Source organism: Typopeltis vanoorti, chromosome 17, assembly GCF_054136105.1.
Source record: "Typopeltis vanoorti isolate ZY-2024b chromosome 17, IOZ_Tvanoo_1.0, whole genome shotgun sequence".
Lineage (NCBI taxonomy): Eukaryota > Metazoa > Arthropoda > Arachnida > Uropygi > Thelyphonidae > Typopeltis > Typopeltis vanoorti.
Genome location: NC_143565.1, coordinates 7,873,680 through 7,897,217, shown reverse-complemented (window position 1 = coordinate 7,897,217; position 23,538 = coordinate 7,873,680). Strand labels below are relative to the sequence as shown.

At 37.0% G+C, this 23,538-nt stretch overlaps 1 protein-coding gene across 1 annotated transcript in view; it reads right to left on the bottom strand.

Moving 5' to 3' along the window:
• The window catches only part of LOC150097118 (dynein beta chain, ciliary-like), a 225,437-nt gene that overhangs the window by 127,308 nt on the left and 74,591 nt on the right, over positions 1-23,538 (bottom strand). Inside the window, exons 5-6 of the mRNA XM_090407588.1 lie at positions 20,672-20,771; positions 6,223-6,437 (exon numbers count right to left, since the gene is read on the bottom strand). Of these exons, the coding sequence (XP_090263714.1) occupies positions 6,223-6,437; positions 20,672-20,771 (315 nt within the window). The remainder of the gene's footprint in view (positions 1-6,222; positions 6,438-20,671; positions 20,772-23,538) is intronic.

The window sequence follows — 23,538 nt, the reverse complement described above, 5'->3', positions numbered from 1 at the left end:
TTCAACTCTACTATTAGATACTGGAGATCACGTGATTCCACACACACACAGGTGTACAACAATAGAACTTTAACTCGGACTGTAGTTCAAGCTCATAATAACTGTAATTTACAGTCGAATATTATGGCTTTATAATTGTATAGCTTTAGAGTGTGTCAATGTTAATTTCAGTGTCTTTTAATATCTTTCTATGTTCTTATCACCTGATGAAGTCATTCTTGAAGAAACATGTTGCGTTTTTTCAAATAAATGTCATTGTGTTATAATTCTCGGGTTTTAAGTCAGTTAATTTAGAAAAATGAACATATCACAACCCCGAGTTAGTAGTATATATATATATATATTGGCATACATATTTACTCAGTAGATAATGTTATTAAAAAATTAGTTTGAATGACTATAATACCGAGAATAAAAAGAATAAAGTTTAATGCTAAGATACTACTAGTTTCGTTGAAAAAAATTCAACTTCTTCAGGTATCAAAGACAAAGTATTATGTAAAATAACAGAGACATAATAAAATTACATCAACAGAAGTAATATAAAAGACTGAAGTACAGTTGAAGTTGAAGACTGAAAATTCAACTTCTTCAGGTATCAAAGACAAAGAATTATGTAAAATAACAGACATAATAAAATTACATCCACAGAAGTAATATAAAAGACTGAAGTAAGTTTCAAACAGGCATGCATGCTGGAATTCCAATTAAAGTTGACTACATGCTAGAGTTGTCACGAGAGCACCAATATTGGACAGTGGCAATCTGTGCGTCAGAAAGATTGTAGCCAGGCTGTTGTTTATATGGGATGAATCAAGGGATATTTCTTTAGATTTGACTATCTTCCTTTTGAGCTCATCATAACACCTATGAATATTAGAAGTTTGGGTCTAGTCTACGAGGTGTTGAAGGCCTTCATCCAAGTTATTATTATTATTATTATTATTAAAACAAGACCTCATGGAGTCAAAGACTCATCTTGGAGGTCCTTTTATCTCACACACATCTCATCATACCGGGTCTTAAACACATTCAAACTCCTTGCAGACACCACACTCTCAGGCAAGGCATTCCAATCATTCACAACTCTGCACGAAAAAAACCTGCCTCTCACTCCCCTACTCACACCCTCTTTATACAGTTTCCAGGCATGACCTCTGGTTCTCCCCTGATCTCCCACTATTCTCTGTAGAGCTTCTCCACCATTGATCCTATAACAACCCCTCACCAACTTGTAGGTCTCTATCATATCTCCCCTCTTCCTTCTCTCCACTAGACTCTGCAAATTACATCTTTTCAATCTTTCCTCATACTCGACATTCCAGAGGTCAGAAACTACCTTAGTCAGTCGCCTTTGGACCCTTTCCAACATCTCTTCATCCTTCTGAAAACCAGGTGACCAAATCTGGGCACAATAGTCCATGTGTGGCCTAATCAAAGCCTTATACAATGGAACAAGAATCTCCCTACTTCTACACGTCAGTGTCCTCCTCATCATTCCCAGAAGTCTTTGTGTTGTCTTCACAATTTTGGCGATGTGTCCCCTAAATTTTAGATCCTTATCCACTATCACTCCCAGATCTCTTATTTCCTCTACTTCCAACAATATATTCTCACCAAGCATAAATTCTGCATCCCATCTTTGTTTTCCAAATTTTAAAACCTTACATTTTGCAACATTGAACTCACATCCCCATTTGCTTGCCCAATCACTGAATTTATTCAAGTCTTCTTGCAAGGCCACAACATCTTCACTACTCTTTATGGTTCGTCCCAACTTTGCATCATCTGCAAACAACTGAATATCTCCATCCAAATCTTCACCAATATCATTAATATACAAGTTAAATAGTAATGGCCCTAAAACAGATCCCTGAGGCACTCCACTAGTGACTTTCCTTTTCCTGGATATTGCACCCCCATACACAACTTGTTGATACCTATCAGATAGCCAGTCTCCAATCCAATGCACTAATCTAATATCCAACCCCATCTGCTCTAGTTTGACTGTCAACTTATCATGAGGTACTCTATCAAAAGCTTTTGCAAAATCCAAATATATTACTGTGTATCCTTCTCCTCTGTCCAAGGAAGCAGTCACTTTATTGTAATAAGTAAGTAGATTACTAAAACACGACCTCCCTTTTAGCAAATCCATGCTGTCCATCAAAGATTATACCATTGTTGTCAACCCAACTCTGGATCCTAGTTCTTACAAGCTTCTCCAACAACTTAACCACAACACCTGACACACAGATAGGCCTATAGTTTGATGCTTGAGTTCGATCACCTCCTTTATGAAGTGGTACAATCTTGCCCTCCTTCCACTCTTTAGGGACTTGACCAAGTGCAAGACTCGTATTAAAAAAATATGTCAAGGCAGGTGTCAACTCTCTGGCACATTCCTTCAGAATACGCGGTGATATATTATCAAGTCCCACAGCCTTATTTACATCTAGTTTACTCAACTCCCCAAACACCTCTTCCTCACTTACAGTCAGTCTCTCCTCCCCATCATCAACTGCTCTTAATCTCTCCATGAAGTCACATTCACAAGATTGAAAGATCTTTATGAACTGCTCATTAAGTATCTCCACCACACATTCTGCAACAGCTGTCTTTATACCATTTCCTCCACTCAATGTCATCCTTCCATAATCATTCTTTCTTTTGCTGGCTACATATCGAAAGAACTCCCTAGGATTCTTTTTAGCTTCATTAGCTAACTGCTGTTCATACCTCTCTTTAGCTACTCTCACCAACCAAGTCACTCTCCTTGCCTGGTCTTTGTAGAACTCATGAAATTGGTTACTTCCACTTCTCTTATGCTGCCTCCACAATGCCCTTTTTCTCTGTATTGCATGCTTAATCTCTTTATTCATCCATCTCACACCTAACTTATTTAACCTTCTCACCCGTGGTATACATTTAGACATTGCATCCACTAAATATTTTTTGAAAATCCCCCAAGCTGCATTGATCTCTTTTCCAGCTAACTCCTCATTCCATGCTACACCTGCAAGCTGTCTCCTGAGCTCTTCATAATCACCCCCCTTGTAGTTCCACATATACCCTTTTTTCACAGGGGTCCTTGCACTGCTGGCTACCACCCAAGTAATCACTTCATGGTCACTTTCACCAATTGGTGGATGATTTGATACCTCATTGATAATTACATCCTCCGATGAGATGACCAAATCCAAGACCCTTAATCCTCTTGTGCCCTCTGTTACATACTGTCTGAGGTAGTTATCCCTCAAAAACTCAAGAAACTCATTTTCTTTACTTCCAGTTGCTATCTCTTCATTCCAGTCTATATTGCCATAATTAAAATCACCCATAATGATCACCCTTTTCTTATTTGCTTGGCTTAGTTGACTATACATTACACTATCACCACCATCCACATTACCAGGTCTATAACAACATCCCACCAAGTATTTGATTCTATCCACCTCTATCTCACACCATACTGCCTCAAAACCACTGGCCCCATTTCCCTCTTGCATCTCTACCTTGTATGGACATAACTCTTTCTCTATCATCAATAGCACTCCCCCTCCCTTTTTACCCCTTCTATCCTCACGAAACACATCATACCTTTCCATCTCTATTCCTGTCAGGATGTCATCCTCATCTAACCATGTCTCACTTATTCCGACAATCTCTGGGTGCACAGACGCAATTAGTGCAACCGTTTCATCCGCCTTGTTTCTTATACTTCTAGCATTGGTATACAAACACATCAACTCATTTCTGGATCTACAGCTAATTCCACTGATACCACTCACTCGATGTGATCTCTCCATGCTGGACTGGGGCCATTTCCCTTTCTGCTTCTTCATTTTAGAACCCTTTGCAATTCCATCTGTTTCCTTTTGATCCCTGATCATCCCATTACTTTCCTGCCTACACATTTTCTCACCTCCTCTTGGAGCATCCACCTTTCCACAAGTTAATAGAGAAGTTAACAGAGAAGAGAACGTGGTTTGAGAGATCTTTACTAACAGATGAAACAGAGATTGAAAATGAGCTTAATTTACTAAAATGGACTTTTGTTAACAGTGGTTTCTCTCTTAAGAAAATTGATAAATTTACGTCTCACCATCGTTCTCCTACCATTGAAAATTCTTCTTCCCCAAGAGCATTCATATCTTTACCATACATCAGCTCTCTCTCTCCCCAAAACTGCGAAAATTCTTAGGAAATTCAACATTAGAACTTGTTTCACTATGTTTCCAAAACTTTGATCGATACTAAGTAGACCTAAAATAAAACATCTCCCTCTCCAGTATCCAGGAGTCTACAAGATCTTGTGTGAATGTGGCAAACCATATTACAGTCAGACGGCTAAATCAATCCTTTCATGTATTGAGGAACACAGGAGAGACATTTCCTACAATAGAACCAGGGCCAGCGCTCTCTCAAGCCACGTTCTCTTCTCTGTTAACTCGGATGAAGGCCTTTAACACCTCGTAGACTGGCCGCAAACTTCTAATATTCATAGGTGTTATGATGAGCTCGAAAGGAAGATAGTCGAATCTCAAGAAATATCCCTTGTTTCATCTCATATAAACAACAGCCATAGCTACAATCTTTCTGACGCACACATTGCCACTATCCAAAACTGGTGCTCTCGTGACAACTCTCGCATGTAGTCAACTTTAATTGGAATTCCAGCACGCATTCCTAATTTAAACTGTACTTCGGTCTTTTATATTAGTTCTGTTGATGGAATTTTATTATGTCTCTGTTATTTTACATAATTCTTTGTCTTTGATACCTGAAGAAGTTGAATTTTGTTCAACGAAACTAGTAGTATCTCAGCATTAAACTTTATTCTTTTTATTCTCGGTATTATAGTCATTCAAACTAATTTTTTCATATATATATATATATATATATACATACATACACACACACACATACACACACACACACACATATATATATATATATATATATATATATATATATATATATATATATATATATATATATATATATATATATATATATATATATATATATATATATATATATATATGACACAAATCTAATATATATATATATATATGTATATTGGATTTGTATAACTAAAAATGCATTTTATACAGACAAATTGACCTTTGGGACACATGCAATTTACAGAAAAAAATACTAGTAGTGGTGCTGGTGGTGAGCAGTAGATAGCGTTGGTGTAGATGAGGGAGACGGCGAGTTGTAGAACAGGCGCCCTACCTCAACGAGTCCTTGTATTCATTGCAGGTGTCACAAAATAATAATAATTAAAAAAATAATTCAAATTTTTTGCATGTTTGTAATTTATTATAATGCAAATGCTGAAAAATAATACCTTTAAAACTTATGTGTTTAATAAAATATTATTACAACATTTCCCAAGCTGACTGTCTGAGAGGGCATATGGTGGTGATATTAAAATATTAAAAGCAGTAAGCAGTTATAAAAAGTTTGAGAAAAAACTGATCTAAAGGATAGGTTAAGAAAATTATTATTATTATTATTACATGACACCTCCAAAGAGTCCAAAGACTCATCGAGGGAGGGCACTACTCTACAACTCTCCATTTCCACCACTCAATCCACCAACTACAACAAATCACAACTACCATCATCATCATCTACATCAATGCCATCTACCACCCACCACCACCACTAGTTTCACTGACAATCACAAACATCCATGCCCACAGATTCGAACCCACAGCCTTTTGGCTGGAGAGCAGATATTTTATTTTATTTTTTTATTATTACATGACACCTACAAGGAGTCCAAAGACTCATCGAGGGAGGGCACCTACTTTAAAACTCTCTGTCTCCACTACTCAACTCACCAACTACAGTGAACTGCATCATCAAAACCAATGTGACCTATTGCCCACCATCACCACTAATATTTTCACAGACAATCACAAACATCCATGCCCACAGTGGGATTTGAACCCACAGCCTTTTGGCTGAAGAGCAGATATGCTAACCACTTGGCCAACCAGGCCGTCAATATGCTAACCATGCAGACAATAACTTGCTTTTAATAAAATCAAAAAGTATGCAGCTTTCATTCTCCTGATGATTTCATTTGGAATGACACCCTTATTCATTAGTTACTTTAATGAGTTAATAAGGCTTGAAAGAGGCTAGAATAGAAATTTCATGAATTTTAGCATAATTGTTATTAACTACAAAGAATTTCTTCCTTACCTTGTTAACAATCTGATTACATATCTTCTGAAGAAGAACAGCAATTCTGGTAGATGAAGTACTAAAATATTTTGAATTTGCACAACAAACACTTATTGCATAAAACACTTCTTTTAAATTATTTAGTAGGTCCATATAGTGTGTATTTTCAATGATAAGAAGATGCTCTCGAAGATGTTCAAGATATATACATATATCTTCAGCTTCAGCTAGTGCTAAATAAAATAAATACATATAAAACAATACTTATCTAGAAAACTTTATTCTTTCTTTTAAATATGTAAAAAAATACATATTGTGATCTCTAGATAAGATGAAATTTGCATTAAAAGTGATAGGAAGTCATTTTTAACTAGTACAAATTTCATTCTATCTAGAGATTAACAAGGTATCGAACTGCATAAATGAAGACAATTCCTCTCTGATGTTGTCATCCAATAAAACACTTTAGAACTCCATTAGCAATTGCATAAATTTCCTTCCCCCTCAATATGCTCTTTCCTTCTTGCTGATTTGACCCCTGTTCGATTGAAATGGTGGTTGAGTGACCAATGCAGATTACTAAACAGTGAATCTGTTTATTGATCACTTCATTGGAGTATTTATCCTGAAGCAGATTTTATTTCTTGAGGATATAGACTGGTGTCCAAAACCTAAGAACAAACACTATTTCTGATGATTATTTCTGGAACTACAAATTCAGGCAAATCAGCTTGTGGAAATTTCTGTAACTGATGATTTCTAGTAGAAAGTGGGTGCACATTCAAATTTTCTAATTCCGTGCAAAGAGGTCACATGGTAGCAGTCAACAGGATAAAAGACAAAAGGTTGTGCCAAGCAAATTATGTTTGAAGGAAGCTCTTTTTTTTATGAATAAATAAAGTTGCAAACTTGGATGTTTAGTAATGCCTCAAAGACATCATCTAGCAGAGAAATATTGTTGGAAAGTTTGAAGAAGGTCGCAGAATTACTGATATTGCCAGAGAGTTTGGAATCTCACATATCATTGCATCAGCTCTAGGCAGCATTTCAAACTAATAGAATGTGTTTCAGATGGTGCTAAGAGGTACCCCTCACTCTACTATGTAGCATGATGACAGATTTTTAGTTATAACAGCCAAACATAATTGACATGCTATGGCACGTCAACTTGCAAGTTGGCTCCATTCAAGCACAGGTATGCTGATATCTCGACAAACTGTGACAAGTAGGCCTATATGACTGAAGGCTTGCATCCCTGTATCCAGCTCACTGTAGAGCATGTTTTCAGTGGTGTTGTATCCATAAAAATTGGACAAGATAGCAATCGGGATAGATACAGTGTTACTGGGATAATGGTGTGGGAAGGTTATGCTTAATGGATGCACTGAGCAGCAAGTGCTGGAAAAATGGATTACAACTGGTGAAAATATTGCAATGAAGTTCTTCCACATCATGTTCAATTGTTCTGTGGTGAAAGGCAAAGAATTCTTTTTTATGTATAACAATGTCACTCCACATTGTACTGTGGATATTAATCAAATCGCCCAGCCAGCATGCTCTCCAGATCTCAATCCCATAGAACACTTTTGGGATGCAACAGGGAGATGCATGACTAAACAAACACACGTAATCACCTCAGTAATAAGTTTTAATAAGTAAATATTTCATCCTAAGTAACTTAGGACATCGTCAGTACAGTTAATTCAAACAATACTAGGAATAGAACCAGAACCAGAGGTCATACCTGGAAACTGTATAAAGAGGGTGTGAGTAGGGGAGTGAGAGGCAGGTTTTTTTCGTGCAGAGTTGTGAATGATTGGAATGCCTTGCCTGAGAGTGTGGTGTCTGCAAGGAGTTTGAATGTGTTTAAGACCCGGTATGATGAGATGTGTGTGAGATAAAAGGACCTCCTAGATGAGTCTTTGACTCCATGAGGTCTTGTTTTAATAATAATAATAAAATAATAATAATAATAATAATAACATAAAGTTAGGGTGCATGATTACGATGGAATCCCAATATGTGTGCAGTAGCATGTTATAGAATTAAATGAAAATATATCTGGAGGAAAAAAAAATACATTACACTAAAAATAAGATAACATGCATAAAAATTATTTTACACATTTTTCTATGACATATGTCGTAAAGGGAAAATTTGATCCCGACAGCCTCTATTTGGCCTGAATCCAGATTGTTTTTCACCAAGCTTCCCTCCACAATCCTTCTCAACCATTTCTCAAGTACACTTGCATAAATCTTACCAGGAACACTCAGTAGGGAAATACCTCTGTCATTCTCACATTCAGTTTTATTTCCTTTTTTATATATGGGTACTATGAGAGCTTTACTGCAATCATCTGGAATTCGCCCCTCTGTACAGGCTTTCTGAAATATGGAGTGCAGCCACTGCAAGACTTTTATACCTCCATACTTGAGCATTTCTGGTCGAATATCATCTACTCCTGCTTTTCCATTTCAGGTTTTTGATGGCTTTTTCTACTTCAAGAATGGATATATATTTCTGATTGCATGCCTATTGAGTGTTTTTTTACCACTGGGCTGTCACTGATTATTTCATTTAGCAATTTTTTGAAGTAATTACTCCATACATTAAGGATATCTTTTTCTGCTGTTTTCATGTCATCTTTATCATCTCGAATTCCTCTTACAGCACTCTTTCCTCCATTTGCCGGCTTGGTTGGCTGAGTGGTTAGCATATCTGCTCTCCAGCCAAAAGGTTGTGGGTTCAAATCCTGCCGTGGGCATGGATGTTTGTGATTGTCTCTGAAAATACTAGTGGTGGTGGTTGGCAGTAGATGGCATTGATGTGGATGATGAAGGTAGTTGTGGTTGGAGGAGTGGTGGAGACAGAGAGTTGTAGAGTAGGTGCCCTCCCTCGATGAGTCTTTGGACGGCATGGAGGTGTTATGTAATAATAATAATAATAATAATAATAATAATAATTTCTGAACTTTTTTAACAGCCTCCAGAATATTTTACCATCTTGCTGATATTTATTTTCCATGTTCTTACCAAAGCCCTACCATGAGTTTTGTTTAGCTAGTTTTACACAGTGTTTAGCTTTCTTATATTTGACTCTGTATTCTCTAAGAACACAAGCTGAATTTTTTGCCAGGAACTTTTGATATGCTTTTTTTCTTTTCCTTCACTGCCTCTTTAACTTCCTATGTCCACCATGGAGTTCTGATTTTCTATCCTTCTAGACAACCTCACCACATGCCTCTCTGGCTGAATCAATCAATGTTTTCTTTAGCGCTTGCCAATGAATCTCCAAGGTTTGGTTCCTATTTTTTGTTTTTCTCAAACTCTTTCATTTTTCCTTGAATAATGTTTGTGTATTTTAGTCTATGCTTCAGATCTAAGAGCTGCTCAACTTTCATTCACTTTAAAATTTTCTTACATGTTCTTCGTTTCAAAATGGAATTCAATTTTATCCTGCTCAAGAATAAATGGTGATCACTTCCCATTTCAAATCCTCTGAACACTCTAGTATCCTGCACCAGTGAGAAAACATCACTATTAGCAATAGCATAGTCAATGAGTCTTTTCTTATTCCTTCATTTTTCTTATGTTGCAATATCATGTTAGTAATAACCAGTCTATCCTGAGCAGAAATCCAACAGGTATTTGCCATTATTATTAGCTTTGCTCTTTTCTCCAAATTTTCATAAAATTATTTTCTACTCTGCTATTTATATCCCTAACAAGGACCAACTTTTGCTTTTTCATTTTGTGATTTGCTTTCTCTAAGCCTCAAAAAATTCCTCCACTTCTACCTTAGTAGAACCTTCTTGCAGGATCATAGGAACAAATATGTCTCATTGTCCAGTTCCCCATTCTGATATTTGCCCACATTACTCTACTTGATACTATCTGCCATTCAAGAAGATTAGCCTCCTATTTAGTGTTGAATACCATAGCTACTACTTCTTTTCCCTGATTGTTATTACCTGAATATAACATTTTGTATTTATTGCTCAGAAAGGTCTCACCAGTTTTTGTCTTTTTTGTTTCAGTCACCCCTATTATGTCGATCTGGTACTTATCCAATTCCTCAGCTAGCTCCATTTCTTCAGCATTCAGGCTTCTTATGTTGATAGTACTCATTTTGAAATCCGGCGATGTTAAGTTGAGATGTGTTTCAGGATTTGTTCTAGTAGCTGACTTTTTGCTGTTTGCCCTGATTCCCTGGCGAAAACAAAGGGAGGAGGGCTTGTTTAACCTGGTGATACCCCATCCAGCATGAAATTCTGTCATGTTGTATCATTATTTTTAATTCTGTTAAGCCAATAAGAACACAATTTCAATCCTAAATTGTTAAATCCCAAATTGCCAGCCCATCCTCATTCATTCAGTATCCAGGTAGATACCTAACAGGGTGCACCACGAGAAGGTGAGGACTGGACAGTAGGTCAGAAGCCCTGGTCAGTTCAATCATTTGAAAATGATGTGAGCTGAAGAAGATTATTAGTAATGGTGCTAGCAAGTATTGTTGCTTTTCAGGAGGATCTGAATAAGCTAAAATGTGAGTGAATGAATAAGGATTTCAATTTAAAAATCTTAGGATGAGAGATAGATGTAGAAAGTTTTTTACCTTGGGTATAATATATGTTAAAGATACCAAGTTATTTTAAATGTAAACCTGGTTTTTTTACTCCATTTCCCAAGTAAGCAACCAGATGAGTCAGTTAAGTTTGCGCCTGCAAGTGGCCTTGGTCTTGCACTGCGTGCAGGGTCAGCTAGACTTGCAACACTTGCAGGTTCAAACTTGACTGACTTGTCTGTTTGCTTACTTGGGAAATGGAGTAAAAAAACCAGGTTTACATTTAAAATAACTTGGTATCTTTAACATATATTATACCCAAGGTAAAAAACTTTCTACATCTATCTCTCATCCTGAGATTTTTATTTAATAAGGTCAAAGCACCTTATGGTAACTTGTGTTGGTAAAATATTTATAAGCTCTTGTATTACTTAAAACTTAATATTTCTTAGCCTGGCTCCCACTGATGAGACCTCAATAAAGGTCGAAACCGGTCTGGGTAGTGGCCCCTTGCCTTTAATACATAGCATCATACATCTCCTCCGGAGATGTGCTTTGCATTAAGGGTAAATATTAAGAATAGTGATCAGAGCTTATTCTACCTTTACCACAAGTTGCCTTGGTCTTGAACTATCTGCAGGGTCAGCTAGACTTGCAACACTTGCAGGCGCAAACTTGACTGACTTGTCTGTTTGCTTACTTGGGAAATGGAGTAAAAAAACCAGGTTACATTTAAAATAACTTGGTATCTTTAACAAGGATTTCAATTTAATGCAATAAATGAAAGGTCGTGAAATTTCATATTGACAGTTGGAAGGCAGATTACACTAGTCATGAAATTATACTGGACGAAGGAGAGGAGTCAAAAGATCTAGAAGGTGATAGTTAATAGAAATTTTAAGTTTAAGGAACACATTACAAAGGCAATGGAAGTAGCTAGGAAGATTTCTGCAATAATGACAATGATGTAGACAGCTAAGAGAGCACTGGTTAGTTTCAATAAAGCTTTGATAATGCCACCATCTGGTTACGTACTCAGATCTCATCACAGAAATTTGAAGGAAATGAAATAACCATAGAACTTGGAAAGAATTAATATTAAAATTATTATTATTATTATTATTATCCTCAGACCTTCTAGATGAGTCACAGACTCATCTAGGAGGTCTGTTTTGTCATACACACAGCTCATCATACTTCCCCTTAATTATATTCCAATTCTCTACAGACACCATTCTCTCAGACAATGCATTACAATCATTCATAACTCTCCATTCAAACGATGTTGAAAGTTTATTTTTCACTTGGTTAGAGTATAATAAAATTAGTTTAATCCTTTATCCAAGTGTGAGCAAACAAAGTTTGTGCCTGAAAGTATCTTCAGGACTGGGGTAAGGTGGTACAACACTAGGGCAAATCGTTGCAAAGGTGGAGCAAGCTACCAACAACCCTATCTCAGTATCTCCTATAATGCAAAACACATCTCCTTGCGGATATGTCTAATGTTATGCATTAAGGGAAGGGCCACTACCCAGACTAGTTTCGATCTTTATTGAGGTCTCTTCAGTGGGAGCCAGGCCCAAGTGGAGATACCAGGCAGAAGCATTAGCAGGTCATCTCTACTTATAGGAGTTACTAAATGGTGTGCCACCCTTTTTTAATAAATTACTCTGGATTTAGAGAAAGGTCGAAACTAGTCTGGTTCATTGAATGTTCACTGGTTCAGGTCTATGGAATGAACATATGGTTCATTCCATAGACCTGCTATCATCTTAGTCACTCACCTCTGAATCCTCTCCACCTCTTCCCCATCAAGAAGGAACCGAGGTGACCAAATCTGGGCACAGTAATCAAGATGGGGTCTTATCAAAGCTCGATACAGAGGAACAATAACTTGCTTATCTCTGCCATCAAAGTATTCTTCAGCATCCAAGTGATTTGATGAGCTGATTTAGCCACTTTTGCAATGTGCCCCCTAAACTTCAACTCCCTATCCACCAACACTCCTTAGAACAGGTGAATTCATTTAACTACCTAGGATGTATGATCACATATGAAAATGAAAAAGATATAAACGTAAAAATTGCAAAATATTTAAAAATAACAGGTGTAATTAACTCTATATTTAAACCAAACCTAGTTCAAAAACAAACCAGGCTAAAAGTATACAATACATTAGCCTTACCAGTCTTAATGTATGGAAGCGAAATCTGGACAATAAAACAAAAAGACAAACAAAGATTAACAACAGCAGAAATGAAGTTTATGAGAAAAACTGCAAAGTATACCCTATTTGATCACAAAAGAAACGAAGATATTATGAAAGAATTAAACCAAGAACCAGTAATAGAAAAAATTAAAAAATATAAACATAAATGGATGGAACACGTTCAAAGAATGAAAACAGAAAGATTACCAAAACAAGCCTTAAAGTACAAGCCATTAAGAAAACGAAAACCAGGATGTCCTCTTAAATGATTCAACGATGACTTCTAAGGCCGGAACAGGCCATGCTAGGCCTAAATACTTGATACGTATGATGATGATGATTATTATTATTATTACCCAAGACCCCCATGGAGTCAAAGACTCATCTAGGAGGTCCTTTTATCAAACTCACAGCTCATCATACCAAGCTTTAAGCACACTCAAATTTTCTGCAGACACCACACTCTCAGGCAAAGCATTCCAATCATTCACAACTCTGCATGAAAAAAACCTGCTTCTCACTCCCCTACTCACACCCTCCTTCCAGGAATGACCTCTGTTTCTTCCCTGATCTCCCATTATTTTTTATAGAACCTCTCCAGCATTGATCCTATAACAACCCCTTAATAACTTGCACGTCTCTATCAATTCTCCCCTGCTCCTCCTCTCTACCAGATTCTGCAAGTTGCACCTTCTCAATCTTTCATCATACTCGACATTACAGAGGTTAGAAATTACCTTAGTCAGTTGCCTCTGGACCCTCTCCAACATCTCTTCATCCTTCTGAAAACCAGGTGACCAAATATTGAACATTAGTCCATGTGTGGCCTAATGAAAGCCTTATACAATGGAACAAGAATCTCCCTACCTCTACAAGTCAATGTCCTCTGCATCATTCCCAGAAGTCTTTGTGTTGTCTTCACAGTTTTGGCTATGTGTCCCCTAAATTTCAGATCCTTATCCACTATCACCCCAAGATCTCTTATTTCCTCCACCTCTTACAATATATCTTCACCAAGCATAAATTCTGCATCCCATTTTTGTTTTCCAAATTTTAAAACCTTACATTTTGCAACATTGATCTGAAATCCCAATTCCTGTGCCCAATCACTCAAATTATTCAGGTCTTCTTGTAAGGTGACAACATCTTCTCTACTCTTCACGGTTTGTTCCAGCCTTGCATCATATGCAAACAACTGAATATCTCCATCCAAATCGTCACCAATATCATTAATATATAGAAGTTAAACAGCAATAACCCTAAAACAGACCCCTGAGGCACACCGCTAGTACTTTTCCTTTTCCTGGATATCCCTTCCCATACACAACTTGTTGATACCTATCACATAAACACATATCCACATAGGAAATGTGTTTTGCATTATGGGAGATACTGGGTAAGAAGTGCCTGGTAGCTTGCTCCACCTTTGCCACGAGTTGCCTTGGTGTTGCACTACTTACTGGATAAGATAGTACAACACTATATTTAGTCCTGAAGATATTTTCAGGCGCAAACTTTGTTTGCTCACACTGGGATAAATGATTAAACTAAATCTATTATAGTCTAACCTAGTGATAAATAAATTTTCACCTATCACATAGCCAGTCTCTAATCCAATGCACCAATCTAATATCCAACTCCATCCACTCCAGTTTGACTATCAACTTATGATCCGGTAATCTATCAAAAGCCTTTGCAAAATCTAAGTATGTTACTGTGTATCTTTCTCCTGGAAGCAGTCACCTTATTGTAATAAGTAAGTAGATTACTAAACATAATCTCCCTTGAGCAAATCCATGCTGTCCATCAAAGATAATAATAATAATAATTATTATTATTATTATTATTACGGGTATCTCCAGGGTATCTCCATGGAGTCAGTAGACTCATCATGGGAGACCAAAACTAGCAAAACAATATCTGTCATATCTCTTCTTGAATTCATTTACAGACGAAGAGCTCACAACTAAGTCAGGCAATGAATTCCACTAATTCACCACCCTCCAGGCAAAAAACCTTGTTCTCACACCGTTGTTAACCACACACTTCTTTAATTTCCAGGGATGACCTCTTATTCTTCCATCACTATCACACAGCTGAAACATTTCCCCTGCATCAATCCTATAAAAACCTTTCCCAGTAATTTAAATGTTTCTATCATATCCCCTCTTCTCCACCTATCAACCAACATACCATTGTTGTCAACCCAATTCTGGATCCTAGTTCTCACAGGCTTCTCCAATTAACCACAACATCTGATACACAGATAGGCTATAGTTTGATGCTTGAGTTCTATCACCTCCTTTATGGAGTGGCACAATCTTGCCCTCCTTCCACTCCTTAGGAACTTGACCGAGTGCAAGACTTGTATTAAAAAAACAGCGTCAACTCCTTGGCACATTTCTTCAGAATACGTGGTGATATATTATATCACCATCATCTTAATGTCTCCATGAGATCACATTCACAAGATTGAAAGACCTTTATGAACTGCTCATTAAGTATCTCCACCACACCTTCTGCAACAGTCTTTATACTATTTTCTCCAATCAATGTCATCCTTCCGTAATCATTTTTTTTTTAATGGCTACATAATTTTTAACATTATGCAGCTGAACCTGATTTTTAAATCGATCAAACCAACAGTTGCATTAAATGTTTCTTATACCTCATTTTTTTTTTTTTTTGCTTTCACAATCTTAAATAAATTTTTTGTCTACTAAAAACTGATGCAAATTTACCTTTTTCTTTTATTTCCCCTGCATGTTTTAAAATATTCCATACTGTAGATTTAGGCATTCTGCTATCTCGTCCTATTTTAGAGCTCCTATGACCATATTGATATCATTCAATCACATCAAATTTTTGCTCTCATGTAATAACAAGCCTCTTCTTTTTGGTGAGCATAGTGTTTTTATCTGAAAGAATCTCGCTTTTGTCCATTCTTTCAGGGTACTACTTAAATGGTAAAACAAATCACAAAAGCTAATGAGCAGTCCGAAGTAGCAGTGTAATGGTAATATTAACTCTTAACCTGAACTGTACATGTGCTAGTCTTCTGTTAGCTAAATTTTGGTTCACATTAAATACAACCTGGAATCATTTCACAATTTGCTAAATCGAATATCGCATTATTCAAACTTGCTTTAATCGCAATCTAGCTGTACTTAATACCCTTTTATAATAAATTTAGTTTAATCCTTTATCCCAGTGAGAGCAAACAAAGTTTGCACCTGAAAATATCTTCAGGACTGAATATAGTGTTGTACTATCTTACCTGGGTAAGTAGTACAACACCAGGGCAACTCGTAGCAAAGGTGGAGCAAGCTACCAACATTCCTATCCTGGTATCTCCCATAATGCAAAACACATCTCCTTGTGGATATGTATACTGTTATGCATTAAGGGATTGGCCACTACCCAGACTAGTTTCGACTTTTATTGAGGTCTCTTCAGTGGGAGCCAGGCCCAGAGTTGGAGATACCAAGCAGAAGCAGTAGCAAGGTCATCTTTACCTATAGGAGTTGCCAAAAGGTTTGCCACCTTTTTTTATTAAATTACTCTGGATTTAGCGAAAGATGTTGAAAGTTTTCTTTCAACATCTTTGTTTGCTCTCACCTGTGAGAGCAAACAACAATCTTTGTTTGCTCTCACTGGGATAAAGGATTAAACTAAATTGATTATAGTCTAACCTAGTGAAAAATAAACTTTCAACATTTAATACCCATTTGTTTGCAGATGACCAGATAATCATTGCAAGGAGTGAAGATGAACTCCAAAAATCAATATACTCCTTAAACATAATTGCTCAAAAAATTGGAATGCAAATATCAACAGATAAAATAAAAATCATGGCTTTTAAAGGCCATCTCCAGTCATAAGTAAAATCATGAATGAAAATAAAATTTTAGAACAACTTGGATATGAACTTGGATTTAGAACTTAAATATGCTGTATCATATACAAAAGAAACTGACATTGATATCAAAATTTCAAATTTTCTAAAGATAACAGGAATGATCAGTAATATTTCAAACCTAACCAAGTTCAAAAGCATACAAGAATAAGTGTTTATAAAGTTTTTGCAAGATCTTTACTACTATATGGAAGAAAATTATGGATCATAAAGGGTGCCAGCAAAGGTTTGTCGAATGGTAGAGCCTCTGCTACTAATGGCTCATGCAAAAAGTTAAGCAAGTTTGAGCACAGTTAGTAGTTGGAAGAGGTTCAATCGTTCAATGCTGCTGGCACACCCTCCCTGTGAGTCTTTAGACACCCTGGAGGTGTCCCATAATATTTGAAAGTTTATTTTTCACTTGGTTAGACTATAATAAATTTAGTTTAATCCTTTATCCAAGTGTGAGCAAACAAAGTTTGCACCTGAAAATATCTTCAGGACTGAGGTAAGGTAGTACAACACCAGGCAACTCACAGCAAAGGTGGATCAAGCTCTCAACTCCTTGTCTCAGTATCTCCCATAATGCAAAGCACATCTCCTTGTGGACATGTATACTGCTATGTATTAAGGGAAGGGCCACTACCCATACTGGTTTCGACCTTTATTGAGGTCTCGTCAGCAGGAGCCAAGCCCAGAGTGGAGATACTAAGGCAGAAGCAACAGGAGAGGTCATTCTTACCTATAGGAGTTGCCAAAAGGTGGGCCACCATATTATTAAATTACTCTGGATTTAGAGAAAGATGTTTGAAAGATTATTTTTCACTTGGTTAGACTATAATAAATTTAGTTTAATCCTTTATCCAAGTGTGAGCAAACAAAGTTTGCACCTGAGAAAATCTTCAGGACTGAGGTAAGGTAGTACAACACTGGCAACTCACAGCAAAGGTGGATCAAGCTCTCAACTCCTTGTCTCAGTATCTCCCATAATGCACAGCACATCTCCTTGCAGACATGTATACTGCTACGCATTAAGGGGAGGGCCACTACCAATACTGGCTCCCACTGACGAGACCTCAATAAAGGTCGAAACCGGTATGGGTAGTGGTCCTTCCCTTAATGCACAGCAGTGTACATGTCCGCAAGGAGATGTGCTGTGCATTATGGGAGATACTGAGACACAGAGTTGAGAGCTTGATTCACCTTTGCTGCGAGTTTCCCAGTGTTGTACTGCCTTACCTCAGTCCTGAAGATATTTTCAGGCGCAAACTTTGTTTGCTCACACTTGGATAAAGGATTAAACTAAATATATTATAGTGTCACATAATAATAATAATAATAATAAAAGCTGCAGAAGAAAATAATAGAAACTGGAGAAATTAAATTCCTACAGAGGACAAGGCTATACTCTCTGGGACAAAAAAAGAGGCAAGAAATACATAACTAACAACAGACTCAGTATCAGACAAAGTATATGAATACCGAAAGAACTGGATTGAACATATTGAAAGAATGGACAGTTCGAGACTACCCAAAGAAAATAAATACTCCAATACCATCCTGTTGGAGGATATAAAAGTCAGAGACATCCAAGGAAAAGATGGAATAAGACTGGAAGAGGCCATTCAGCCTAAATTCCTGAAAGGATGATGATGACGACAATACTAAGATTTTTTACAGAGCAGCATATATTCATAACACGATCTCTGTAATTAATTTCTTATACAAATACTTAGTCATCTGCAATGATTATCTGAACAGAGATCTGAACATTGAACATTAAACTCATTCATGTTTCTAACATTCATAATATTATGGCATTCTACTCATTTCACTACTCTCCATGTAAAATATCTACTTCTCACTCCCATTATTTTTTTTGAGGAGTGGTGTAATGGACTTTGTGTTTCCTGGGAAGAACTGCCCTCAATGAGTCTTGATAGACTTGCGTTTCTTAGAAAGGACCTCCCATGATGAGTCTTTTGACTCCATGGAGGCCTGAATAATAATAATAATAATAATAATAATAATAATAATAATAATAATAATAATAATAATTCTTCACCACACGTTATAAACTTAGAAGAGAGCCTCTCATGCCAAAACTCTTATTCTTCACCCTGCATATAATCCCTGTTTATAAAATCCTCTCGTCAAACTCAAACATCTCTGTCATATCACTCTTTCCAGGCTATCTTCTATAAAAAGAAATTTTGATTCTTTCAATCTTTCTCAATAACCAATATTCCAGATTTCTGACATCACCTATTGACCTATCTCTGGACTATATCTAGAGTTTTCACATCAATGGAAACCAAATTTTCACACAATAGTCACTGTGTGGCCTTAATAATGCCATGTAGAGGGGTACAACCACATCTTTATCTCTACTTTTTTCAGTGCATCCATTCCTTATTATGACAGGTTATTGCCAACTATCGCTCTCAGATTCCAAATCTCATGAAATACTAACTCAATTTGTAAAAGATAAAAGTCTATTTAAAATTTCCTCATGGGGAGTTAACATTAATACCGTTCTCTATAACACTCACCAAAACTACAAGAAATATCATTAGCATATATTAAAATTACCATTATTTTCTGGACAGTCTCATCTCCTGCTCCCCCCCCCCCCACCATACACAACTTACAAGGTGCTCCAAAAGTTTGGGGAATCTGGCAAAAAAATTACTTACCCTAGTTTCTACCAGCTCCCTCGAAGTAGTCCCTTTGGACATGTATATAGTGATCAAGTGTCTTTCCATAACTCCATGCATCCCTGGAAGTGCTTGTTGTGCTTCCATTTGTCTGGACATTTGTGTGTTGAATGCTCCCTTAGCCATTTCAAAACCTCATAGTAAAACTTGCTGTTGACAGTTTGATTAGAGGAGAAAAATTCCTTGTGGGCAATGCCTTGAATGTCAAAAAAAAAAAAAAAAAAAAAAATCAACATTAACTTGACATTACTGCAAACTTGACATGCTTTTTTTTTTTTTTTTTTTTTTTTTGGCTGTGGTGAATTTGGCAACTTCCACTGTGACAACTGTTGCTTTATCTGGTCATAACCATAAATCCATGATTTATGACTGATTATGACCTTGGATATGAAGTTGGGGTCATCTCCCTGCAAACAGCAATGCGATGTGTTTTCTAGTCGTCATCCAGCAGTCTCAGTTCAAATTTTATAATAACGCTTCTCATGTTCAAAGTGTCCAACAAAATGCACTGAATGGTCCTGTACAACATTCCTACAATAGCCTCGTGCACTTTTGATATGTTTTTCTGGTGTTGTGCTTGTTGACAGTCATTCAGAACGTACATCTTTGTCAATCCTTAAAGTATTTGTACAGCAAACAAGTTTTGCTTTGGTTCATAGCCTTATCATTAAACACTTCCTTAACTAGTCTGTGGGTTTCTGCATCGGTTTTATCAAGGACAAAGCAAAATTTGATGTAGATTCTTTGCTCCTAAAATTCACCATTTCATTTGAAGAAGAAAATTCACAAACCACTAAATCATGAGGTTACAAAAACATGCGTAACTCAAGAACACAGCTGGCTGTTGCACAGTGATTCACAAAGGGCACTGCAGGATAGTGGCAGAGGGTGGTACCACAAGCAGCTCACGTGTGCTATTCAAATTCCCAAAACTTTTGGTTAGCACATCATATAAAAATTTTTACTGATGTACAAACTAAAAAATTACTGATTATCTTCTTTTGGAGGAAACAGATAAAAGTTTTCACACTTAGAAATAAAAAAAAATTCATATTTTTTCCACTATTATTTATACCTTACCTCCTACAACATCTCTGAATAAATTCTTGAAGATAGGTAGATAACAGCTACCAGTTTTCTCTAAAATTTTGGCCATTTTAATTATTTTAGGATCCTTCATCTAAAAATAAAAAAAAGTGCTTCAAAAGTAACAGTATTTTTCCATCTCACTATGAATATATATATATATATATATATATGTGTGTGTGTGTGTGTGTGTGTGTGTGTGTGTGTGTGTGTGTGTGTGTGTGATCATAGGCTTCTACTCAGTTGTTGTGATACATTTTAAAAACAGATTTAATGACTTAAAAAACCGAGATAACTTAGGAAGATTTTAATAAGAATAATACAACTATTTTCGACTTATAACAGGCTGTAATCAGTTATACATAAAGGAAGAGAATAGTAATAAACATTGAAGTATCTTTTTTAAATACTTCAATGTTTATTACTATTCTCTAACTTTATGAATACCTGATGAAGGCTGTTATAAGCCGAAACTAGTTATTATTATTACTATTATTATTATTACCACCACAAGACCTCATGGAGTCAAAGACTCATCTGGGAGGTCCTTTTATCACACACACACACACACAGCTCATCATACCATGTTTTAAACACATTCAAACACTTTGCAGACATCACATTCTCAGGCAAGGCATTCCAATCATTCACAACTCTGCAAGAAAAAAACCTGCCTCTTACTCCCCTGCACACACCCTCTTTATACAGTTTCCAGGGATGACCTCTGGTTCTCCCCTGATCTCCCACTATTCTCTGTAAAACTTTTCCAGCATTGATCCTATAACAAACCCTTACCAACTTGTAGGTCTCTATCATAGACCCCCCCCCCTTTTCCTCCTGTCCACCAGACTCTGCAAATTACATCTTCTCAATCTTTCCTCATATTCGACATTCCAGAGGTCAGAAACTACCTTAGTCAGTCTCCTTTGGACTCTTTCCAACATCTCTTCATCCTTCTGAAAACTCGGTGACCCAATCTGCGCACAATAGTCCATGTGTGGCCTAATCAAAGTCTTATACAATGGAACAAGAATCTCCCTACTTCTACACGTTAGTGTCTACTGCATCATTCCCAGAAGCCTTTCTGTTGTCTTCACAATTTTGGCGATGTGACCCCTAAATTTTACATCCTTATCCACTATCACCCCCAGATCTCTTATTTCCTATACCTCCAACAATATATTCTCACAAAGCATAAATTCTGCATCCCATCTTTGTTTTCCAAATTTTAAAACCTTACATTTTGCAACATTGATCTCACATCCCCATTTGCTTGCCCAATCACTCAATCTATTGAAGTCTTCCTGTAAGGCCACAACATCTTCACTACTCTTCATGGTTCATCCCAACTTTGCATTTGGATGGAGATCTTCAGTTGCAAACAACTGAAAATCTCCATCCAAATCTTCACCTATATCATTAATATACAAGTAAAACAGCAATGGACCTCAAACAGACCCCTGAGGCACTCCACTAGTGACTTTCCTTTTCCTTATGTGAACCTCACTCCCATACACAGCTTGTTGATACCTATCAGATAGCCAGACTCCAATCCAATGGACCAATATAATATCCAACCCGATCTGTTCTAGTTTGACTGTTAACCTATCATGAGGTACTCTATCAAAAGCCTTTGCGAAATCCAAGTATATTACTCTGTATCCTTTTCCTCTGTCCAAGGAAGCAGTCACTTTATTGTAATAAGTAAGTAGATTTCTAAAACATGACCTCTTTTTAGCATTCATACTGTCCATCAAATATAATCCCATTGTTGTTAACCCAATTCTGGATCCAAGTTTTCACAAGCTTCTCCAACAACTTAACCACAAGAACTGACACACAGATAGGCCTATAGTTTGATGCTTGAGTTCGATCACCTCCTTTATGAAGTGGCACAATCTTGCCTTCCTTCCACTCCTTAGGAACTTGTCTGAGTGCAAGACTTATACTAAAAAATATGTCAAGGCAGATGTCAACTCCCTGGCAAATTCTTTCAGAATACGTGGTGATATATTATCAAGTCCCACAGCCTTATTAACATCTAATTTATTCAACTCCCCATAAACCTCTTGCTCACCTACAGTCAGTCGCTCCTCCCCATCATCAACTGCTCTCAATCGCTCAATGAAGTCACATTCACAAGATTGAAAGATCTTTATGAACTGCTCATTAAGTCTCATCTCCACCACACATTCTGCAACAGCTGTCTTTATACCATTTTCTCCAATCAATGTCATCCTTCCATAATCATTCTTTCTTTTGCTGGCTAATATCGAAAGAACTCCCTAGGATTCTTTTTGGCTTCATTAGTTAACTGCTGTTCATACCTCTCTTTAGCCACTCTCACCAACCAAGTCACCCTCCTTGCCTGGTCTTTGTAGACCTCGTGAAATTGGTTACTTCCACTTCTCTTATGCTGCCTCCACAATGCCCTTTTTCTCTGTATAGCATGCTTAATCTCTTTATTCATCCATCTCACAACTACCTTATTTAACCTTCTCACCCATGGTCTACATTTAGACATTGCATCTACAAAGTGGTTTTTGAAAATCCCCCAAGCTGCATTGATCTCTTTTCCAGCTAACTCCTCATTTCGTGCTACACCTGCAAGCTGTCTCCTGAGCTCTTCGTAATCACCCCCCCCCCCCCTTGTAGTTCCACATATACCCTTTTTTCACAGGGGTCCTTGCATTGCTGGCAACCACCCAGGTAATCACCTCGTGGTTACTTTCACCAATTGGTGGATGATTTGACACCTCATTGATAATTACATCCTCCGATGAGATGATCAAATCCAAGACCCTTAATCCTCGTGTGCCCTCTGTTACATACTGTCTGATGTAGTTATCCCACAAAAACTC